The sequence below is a fragment of the Eurosta solidaginis genome, chromosome 5, assembly GCF_040869045.1.
Source record: "Eurosta solidaginis isolate ZX-2024a chromosome 5, ASM4086904v1, whole genome shotgun sequence".
Taxonomy (NCBI): domain Eukaryota; kingdom Metazoa; phylum Arthropoda; class Insecta; order Diptera; family Tephritidae; genus Eurosta; species Eurosta solidaginis.
The window spans coordinates 242,697,795-242,707,708 of NC_090323.1; the positions used below are offsets into that span (position 1 = coordinate 242,697,795).

At 36.5% G+C, this 9,914-nt stretch overlaps 1 protein-coding gene across 1 annotated transcript; it reads left to right on the forward strand.

Annotated features, from left to right (window-relative positions):
• The first annotated feature begins 5,467 nt into the window (after positions 1-5,467).
• On the forward strand, positions 5,468-9,914 carry Dhrs4 (Dehydrogenase/reductase 4). Its single transcript, XM_067789182.1, has 5 exons — positions 5,468-5,770; positions 5,851-5,983; positions 8,352-8,754; positions 9,406-9,540; positions 9,610-9,914. Exons 1-5 carry the CDS (start codon positions 5,707-5,709, stop codon positions 9,778-9,780), a joined length of 906 nt encoding a protein of 301 aa, XP_067645283.1. The 5' UTR covers positions 5,468-5,706; the 3' UTR covers positions 9,781-9,914.

A 9,914-nucleotide genomic window follows, 5' to 3' on the forward strand; every position in this document is an offset into this window, starting at 1 on the left:
TTAAGCGTTCTAACAGGCAGGTGCTACTTGACCTGACTGAGACAAAATTGCCTGTTTCTTTGTGAACAAACCTTTAAAATGGGTAAATATACTAAACTGTGGTTACATTGTTTAATATCTTGTTAAGTTGCAAACATGAGTGTTCATGTGGTAATTCTTTTGGTTAGATAAATCTTACAAGACAAATTTAAATAGTGGCAATCATTTATATGTAACTTTTCTTCTATAGTACGTTAAACTATCTGTTCATCTTGTATGTTTATAATTCAAAAAAAAAAGAATGTCGTAATTTTGACAAAAAAAAATCGATCCTTGTCGAATGGTTTACCCGGGCTATATGAAACCCTCTAAGTACCACTTGGAAGTTCGTTTAACTACCCTGCAAAAATGCTCTAGTCATTCCACGCCGTTTGACCCGTTACTATACAGTCATAGGTTATGTTCTTAGTCACATTTGCATGGCGTGGGTAAGTTTCATGACCAGAAATTTTTGTAGGGTAATTACATCTAAATTTATACCGTGCTGGTACTTACATGGCCGACAGAGTACGTACCATGGGTCTCTGCCGGCGTGTTGTCGCTGGTGAAGCCGACCTTGCCGGTGAAGTTGACACTGATGTTGGTTGTGGTGCGCGGTCTTGGGCGCGCTGTACTGGTACTGTTGGTGGCTGCTGCGCTCTGGTCTGAGGTGATCGGTTGAACCGGGTGGCAATGAAACCTCTGGATGATCTGGCGCTACTTCCGGCTTTCGTTGTATTATGCTGCAGCGTACTGCTGGCCCTGGAGGCGGAGGTGGTGTTGGATGTTTTTCCAAAGGTGATATTGTACTTCGTGAACGTAGAGAAAGGGGTGTATCTTCGGATACCAATGGTTCTCATCACATTTAGCTCAGTGCCGTCCGAATCCGTATCGGAATCACTAACACTTTCCTCACTGCGGGTGGCTGTGAAACGCCGACCTACTTCACTAGATATTATTTACGTTGCGCTTGTGTCAACACGACACCACCGTGATAAGGTCTATTCCCACTTGTTCGTACTTCTAGTAGTTGGGCCTGCAATTCCTCGTTGCAGCCTTTTGGTTCTTCCACAATGCTCGTTGAATATGCGTACAGCACGGCGAGGGTGTTTTGCGAGGCGTTGAATATAGTCGGGGATGTGCAGTTGATGTAAGCAATAGCGAAAATGACGCAGGACTAATTCTTGCGTTTTTTTTTTTTGTTTTTTTCCCGGCCGGACAATCGTGGCCTTTTCCTTTTAAGTTTTTTTCTAAAATTTTCTGTTTTTGGGTGTGTATACGACCGGAAACTCAATCCTTCCTTTTTTCGCTGGTGATGGCAGGTCTGTCTTTTTCCGGTTTTCGATATTTTTTTATCGCCACTTTCACCACATCGCTAGGTGTGTTCGCGTGAACACGCTTTCAAGTGGATCATGGCCGTAGACCGTAGCAGCAGACCGTAACATAGTAATAATGAACCTTGACTAAATTTGTTAACAATATGGGAATGCTGGCGTCGCCATTTATTTAGAAGGCACATAGGGTTACAAGGTAAGGGGCCACCGAAATTTAGGTGCGTCGGTGGCCATGGTTTTTTTTGAGGGTGGGACATAGCACCGGGCGTTGCAACACCACCCGCGGCGCCCCTATGTATATTCGGCCCGTTTATTTTCCTTTTTGTTTTCTTTTAATTTCAAGCGGTTATTTTTATTTCAGAGTAGTAACCGGCCATATCCGGTTCGGTAAATTTTCTTGCGTCAGTCTTTTTTTTTGAATTTGAATTTTTAAATGTTGGAATGTTAACGGTTTGTCCGTGGCATCCGGTTCGACCGGATGTCGTTTTAATTTGAATTATAAGCGTTTTGAGTCGGTCTCTGCGCTTCTGTCAGTTTGTTTTGAATTTGACAGCTGCTCGTTTTGATAGGCATGATAGGAACTTTTTTCTGTATATGGCGCAGGAACAGTAAGGTTGGCAAGGACCCGCCCCAGCCGACAATGACTAGCCACTGTGCACCACAACATCATGCCGACCGCCTTCCTTACTGCTTCCATTGAAAATGCGCATCCATAACAGGTTACGAAATTAAGGTGCCAAACATGATTCGCCCAAGCTTAATGGTGAAAGGTTTAAATATTCAAGTTGATAATGCTGAGTTGATTGAGAGAATAAAAAAACAAAACGCTCACATAAGCGAAAGTGCATTAAAAGTTGTGAAGAAAATAGAAAGAAAACGAGGCAATACAATAGTTTTTTACGTTATAATACAAGCTGATAAAGAACTTTTCAAAGATACTTGCTGCAGAACGAATTAATATCGGTTGGGAAAGATGTAAAGTGTACGATGCAATCAGTGTGCTTAGGTGTTATAAATGTAAAGGCTTTAACCATAAATCTGTGGAATGCAAAAATGAGGAAGCCTGTCACAAATGCCATGCCAGCCATAATTCAAAAACGTGTAATGAAATTCACATAAATAAATGTTTAAATTGTATTAAAGCAAAGGAAAAGTTAAACCTGCCATTAGACATAAATCATGATACATTTGACAACGAATGTCCTTGCTATGTGAACAAATTGCAAAAAAGAAAAAGTAAGCTCGGGTATTAGCAATTAAAAAATTATGAGGCCATCAATCTAAAAGATAACATTAGGCAGCGAAAGTAGAAAAATAAAATAAAGTGCATATACCTTAATATAAACAGTATCACAGCCAATAAGGAAGAAGTTGAAAGAATGATAGCAGAAGAAGCTCCAAATTTTGTTTTTTGTACAGAGACTCATACCACAGAGAATATCAGTGATTCAGAGCTTAATATTGTTGGTTATAACCATGCAAGGTGTGATTCACACAGCCGACACACAGGTGGTGTATTGATATATATTCATAAATTGATTAGCTTCAAAGTAATAATATAACAGTAATATAAACAATAATATGTGGTGTGTTGTGCTGAAAACAACGAGAAGCACGATTAAGTGGCAAATTGGTGTAGTATACCACTCACCGAATACAAGCGATAGCAGAGTGGAAAGAAGGAATATCTTGCAAACTCGTAACAGTCACAGTTTTTCTTGACCTTAAAAGAGCTTTTGAAACTATTGATAGAGATATGATGCTCAGGAAATTATATAACATCGGCGTCTGAAATACAGCTTTAAAGTGGTTCAGAAGCTGGAAGAAAACAGAGAACTTTAATTAGGAACGTGACATCTCCTGAAATAGAAGTTGAAATAGGTTTACCACAGGGATCTGTACTAGCCGCGATTCTGTTCATAATATACATAAATGATATTAAAACTTGTTTGAGTCACTGTAAAATAAGACTTTTTGCAGATGATGCATTTTTGACGATAACCTGTCCATCCGTAACTGAGGCCATATCAAAAATACAAGCGGATATAGACTCTGTATACAAATGGCTATGTCAAAAAAAAAAACTCAAAATTAATATTGAGAAAACAAAATGGATGGTTATGAGTAAAATACACTCAGGAGTTGACAATGTAACCCTAAAAATAGCAAATATCCCATTAGAAAGAATAAACCAAATAAAATACTTAGGAGTTATAATAGATGAAAGATTAAAGTTTGATGAGCATCTTAAATATGTAGAGGGGAAAGTTTCAAAGAAGATAGGTTTTATGATACGGACGTGCAAGCACATAAGCCGATACTATAAAACAATGGTTTATAAGTCTATCGTTGAACCTCATTACAATACATCAATACAATGAACTTCCTAGGGACTTAAAAGATTGTAAAAATATGAAAGAGTTCAAGAGGCTAATTTACGAATATTGTAAAGGAGTACCTATTAGGTAAAAAAAGAAATACATTTTATAACTCAAAATTAATTATGCAAAATCCAAAGACTGTATAATGTATAAATGTGATCTCATAGATTTAATCTAAGTCTAAAGACTGTAATAAATAAAATAACTAACTAACTAACATAAAAAACAGCTGATCTTTTGTTTACATGCGCAATGCGCAATCTTGTGTGTGTGATTTGTGTTTGGGCGAAATGTTTATAAATGTCTTCTATACATTTTAGTGGGGTATTTGTGTATATTTTTCCGACTGTATTTAATTATTTATTTATATCTCTGTCCAAAAATCACGTTTGCATAAAGTGCCTACACCGCATGGATAAATGGGAGGCAATTCAAAAATGTCCCTCATAAAAAAAGTAGCGACTACCTCACAGTGTACATCGAGTAAAATAATAAATAATAAAATAAAAAATAAAATAATGAGTGACGGCTCTTATTATATCTATCCTCTTTGGCCATATCTTTGGCACCAGATCACACACACAAGATTTCGCATTGCGCATGTAAACATTAGATCAGCTGTTTTTTACGTGATTTTAATAAATAAAAAAAAAAAAAAATTTGGACGTCTGCGACTCGTTTCTTGGTATTAAAAAATACCTTTTAACTACATTAAATTTGTAATTCGAAATGAAGCAAAGAACGCGTGATATACTGTTCAACCCTCTGTTTCAAATTTGAAGTACCAGTTACTTGAAACTTGTTTGCAAATTTGCGTTGTGATCATTAATTTTATATGTATGCAATCAAATTTACTCTGTATAAATTCTTTTCTGTATTTTTTTTATCTACTATTAATTTGCTTTATTGTCAATTTCATAAATTATTATTTACTAGCTCCTTCATGAGTACATTTTAACACATTTACATCATTTTAACTTTTGCTTAATTCTAAGTTTTTAATTGAAATTGTGAATCGTTTAATTCAATACTGTTTAAATATTACTTTAAAATTGATGACTGCTTATGTTGTTTATATCGTGTATTACATCTGAGAATTAAGTGTCGGTATATTTGGTCTGTATAATTGTTTAATTTGTAGACTGATAAATAAATAAATAAAAATAAAATAAATACAAATTTTTACGTCATTTTGCTTTAGCTCTTGTTTTTTTCTCTCTTTCTTTCATTCGCTGAAGCAGCCAAGTGTGACGTAGATGCCCAGAACGAAGCAAATTTTGAACTCGTGAATGCGCAATCTGGGTAGTTGATTTGTGGTGCCATACCATAAAGCTAACGCCATAACCATACCATAGCCAACCAATTGGTTTTTGGTTTCTCGCCATATCCATAACCTAAAAATATTTGAGTTGGTTAATTTAATAACTTTTTGTAGATTTCACCCATTGTTTTGGACACGTTATGACTAAGAGACTTATTTTTTGTCGAATATGTTTGTAATTTTTTGCGTTTTCTTCATTTTTATGAAATTTTCACGATTTTTGGGTTAAGGCACCATTAATCGATCACGTTGGAGGTGGTTATGGATATGGGTATCGTTACGACTATGGCGTTAGGGTAAAGAAAGTTTAAATGGCCCCTAAATTTCCCATATACATTTTTCGTCGATTATAGCTGTTGTTGTTGTGTTGTGGTTTCATAGCAAACCACTGAATCGATAACAAAATACATTACACACATACAAACATTCCGATCACAAATAAATATTTTTTTATTATATGTCAACTATTTTAGGAAACAAAATTTCGAAAACACTAATTGCGACCACAAATCACATACCCTTGTGTGATTTGTGAATTGCGACTGACTTTTCGAAAAATATAATTTAAAAGAGATTGATACTTATTTATATGTGCATTGTCTAATTTATTGCAAACCCCACAGTAAATGTTACACCGAAATATAAGAGAGTCATGTTTCTTATCAGACCACATTTGACAAATAACGCTAAAACTTATTTAGCTCGATGCACTGTGTGTAAGTTTCGCGTTGAAGATTCAAAGGTCACAGCTGAATGATTTATAATTACTGATTGATCAATCATTTTTTGAACATAGCTAATAAGCCAAGTGTTACTAGGGATCTTTGTCAGAAGCGATTGTTAAGCAGCAGTAACATAACCCCAGCAGTTGGAAAAAACATGAAACGACTTGAAGGAAAAGTTGCAGTTGTTACAGCTTCCACAGAGGGGTAAGCAAACGTATATGAATAACAAAGATACTTATCTAAAGAGCGACTCAACTAAAAAATTAGACGTGGCAAAGAGGGGCAAGGACTGAATCCCTTTCTAATGCACGTTATAATATTTTGTATTTTTTTATTTTAAAATTGTAATTTTTTCTTGCATTTCTTTGGCCGAAACCTCACAACTTTTGAATGAGCTTCTTTTAGATTAAGCTGTGCAATATAATATAGAACTATAGTTGCAGACTATCTGTGCTTATATGCGAAAGCATACCAACCTAAATAAATACAAATAGGAACTTGTTCTGCAGAGCGTAAGTAACAAATTCTCATAAATTTGCAAAACTTGTGGATTTGGAAATATATTGTATCGCCTGTTCAGAAAATAATGTTGGTTTTAGTCCTGATGCAGTTACTTTAACGAAAATCGGCAGTAAAATTAGTTTAGGTTGAATTGGCTGGTTGTTGTAGTTGTAGCAGTGCTTCTCCCCACCCAGAAGGTGCGCCCGATCATAAATTGTAATCATTATCATCTAACGGGAGTCTAAGGAAACTTGGCGTTTCTAAAGGGGTGGACCATAGTGAGACGGGTTTTAGAGGCGTTGCTTCAACATTACAATTGAATAGCTGGTTGGGACACATTACAAGCAGGACAAACATTTTGTGTGCTGGGGTTTATTCTGGATAGGTAAGAGTTTAACCTGTTACAGTACCCATATCGAAGTTGAGCTAGATTGAGGCGCGTTTCCCTAGGGATAGTGCGTTCCTCTTCTGCGAGTTCTGGGTATTTTTCTTTGCACAGAGTTTCGACGCCTGTTTGTGGATATCATTGAGGACCTGTTTGTACTTTTTTGCTTCTTACGGCTGTGTTCTCAGGTGCCGTATTTCCTCATAATGCTTACCGAGATGACCTCTTAGGGAGATGTGGCGTCTTCAGTCAGATGTCTGTTGGGATGCCCAGGTTTCTGGGTATTCAGCAGAAACTGTATGTTCAGTATTTCATTTCTCTTCCTAATGGATAGCACTTTCGCCTCATTGTGTAGGTGGTGTTCTGGAGAAATAAGAAGACAGTCCGTAGCGGTTCTAGGGGCAGTGTTTTGGCAGGCCTGTATATTCTTCCAGTGAGTAACCTTTAGGGGTGGCGACCATATCGGGGACGCGTAGCATGCAATAGGCCGGCCAATTGCTTTGTAAGTGGTAATGAGCATTGCTTTGTGTTTACCTCAATTGTTTTCGCCTCCAAACCCCACTTCTTACATCTGCTATCATTGAATATGCCCAATTTAAAAGCATATGACGCCAGAAGGTAGTGTTTAGGGAGAATACCAATCATGAGTCCACAGTCTCCTCTCTTCAATAAGAGTACCTTTGTTAGTCTAAGGTTTTTCTTATTGAGGATTGCATTGCGACCATTGGTCTATTGTGCCCTCATCTCCTTCACATCACCTCATCCAAACCGACTTCCTTGATGAAGCCTAGTTGTTAAATTTAAATCATCCAGCTAGTCTAAGGTTGTACGACCTGTACATAATCTCTCCGAGCTTGGTTTATTTAGGCTGTTACATGCACATGTATGAGCATATGTATATACATACATTGTACGTTTGATGGAAACCAATATCTTGTTGTTATTGTTGTATTAACCATAAAAACACTCCGTGAAAGTTTCGGGGAGTGTTATCGATGCTGATGGTCCTTGGCAGGATAAAGATCGGGTACCATCTTAATTAATATGACCACATGAAACCCGCCCACCCTTGCCAGATCCTCGCCTGCTAAATTTTGTATAATACATTCATATTTGTAACAGGATTCCCCTCGCGTAGGTGAGGTTGAAAATTGGGTTGCGGTAGCTATGAAGCTTTTAAGCTTTGTACTGCACTTATCAACCCCTTGAATATCTTGTTAATATGAAATATAGTAGGGTACAGTACAATAATTTTTATTTCCACATTTATGATGGATTGGTTCTCAGTGCACCATGCCCAACTATGATATTAAGTACGCTAAAATGTTCCATAAGTGCACCAAGTCAATGTAAATAAAAGTTGGTAGAGGAATCCTTCTTTTTCATTTTCCGGGGGCTTCTAGTTTTATTGCAAAAAAAAAGTATACTTATCTGGACCGCGCCCTAACTCCTCACTGATCCAATTTTATAGATAATTTAAAAGTTTTGTGACTTATTTTCCATCGGGTGAGGAAAATACCTAAACTTTAACAACAATTTACTTGAGTATTATTATTAATAATTTTCTCTAATCTCTCCACCAAATTTCATTAAAAAAATATTAAAACTTTACCCGGAATCGTTAATGGTGCACTAAGGGAACATACAGCTTTAAATACCTACCTTAAACGTTTGAAAATCTTATAGCATTGGATTCGCTATTGCTAAACGTCTGGCTGAAGATGGCGCCTCTGTAGTAATAAGCAGCCGGAAGGAGCGTAACGTTGATAATGCCGTTGATAAATTAAGACAATTAAACCTGAATGTTATAGGATTAAAGTGTCACGTCGGAGAGTTAAAAGATCGAAAACGGCTCTTCGAAGAAACAATTCGAAAATATGGTAAATTAAATATTTTGGTATCAAATGCCGCCACAAATCCTGCAGTAGGTGGTGTGCTTGAATGTGAAGAGACAGTTTGGGATAAAATATTTGATATAAATGTTAAATCATCATATTTATTAGCGAAAGAGGCTTTGCCTTATTTACGACAGCAAGAGAGCTCGAGTATAGTATTTGTGTCTTCCATCGCTGGATATGATGCTTTTGAGGTAAAACAATGGTGCGTTCGAGTGCCCAATAATTACAGCAGTATTGAAGCAATGCCACTTAGTTGATATTATGCTGCGTTTGATATGCTAGTGATGATCATGTGATTGTCAACATTTCATTCAACGAACGCGCGACGGTTGCGACAATTGTACAAGTTTTTGCGCAGACCAAGATGCTCAACAGTAACACTGCTGCAATAACTGCAGCTCGAACACGCCCAAAATAATTAAAAAACGCCTATATTAGTCCACTTGTATATACTAATTCAATATTGACATATCGTACACCTATATCAAAAGAACGATCAACTCAAAAATTCGTAATAATGTTCAGAAAACGCGAAAACCAACCCGTATCCCCCACATACGCCAATGCAGTTTTTACAGTCTCTTCACCAATTAGTGGAGGTATTAGTAAATCGAGTATACAGTTCTGTAGGTATTGAATTGGGAAGCCTGAAGGTGCTCATAACTTCGAAATTTCACATTTTTGAGGTAGCTCCCTATTGATCAAGGTGTGCGAAATGTTTCATCAACACAAGGTACTACTAACATCATTTTCATAACAACATGAATTTTTAAACATAAAAAACACGCTACAATTAATAATTTGTTTAAAAAATGTATTATTACGTATTTAATATTTTTCAGTTACTGGGAGCATATTCTGTAAGTAAGACGGCACTAATTGGTCTGACCAAAGCGGCTGCGAAACAATTGGCACCCGAGGGCATACGTGTTAATTGTTTAGCACCGGGAATTATTAAAACGAAGTTTTCAAAGGCGGTATATACATATATAATTACTTAAAACTCCTATGAAAATTTCTTTACTTCTTTCTAATTCTTACATTAGCTTTACGAAAGTGAGGCGGCAAATGAGGCAGCACTATCTAAAATACCAATGTGTCGTCTTGGCACTCCAGAAGAAATGGCTGGAATTGTATCATTTTTGGTATCTGATGATGCATCATATATAACAGGCGAATCCATTATTGCATCCGGGGGTATGGCTGGACGGTTGTAAAACTTACGAACTGTTTTAGATTACTTTGAAGAGTAATGTGATCTTCTCTGTTATATTACATATGTGTATATTTATATTAATATCTTTTGAAATTATAATAAAGTGATCATTTTAAACAAGCATAACTATCAAAA

Bases quoted from the DNA above. Each gene is read 5' to 3' on its own strand.
- Dhrs4 (XM_067789182.1), top strand. From the start codon at position 5,707: ATGTTTCTTATCAGACCACATTTGACAAATAACGCTAAAACTTATTTA. The intron at 5,984-8,351 runs GTAAGCAAACGT...AAAATCTTATAG, and splicing joins GTTACAGCTTCCACAGAGGG to CATTGGATTCGCTATTGCTA. The intron at 9,541-9,609 runs GTATATACATAT...TTCTTACATTAG, and splicing joins AAACGAAGTTTTCAAAGGCG to CTTTACGAAAGTGAGGCGGC.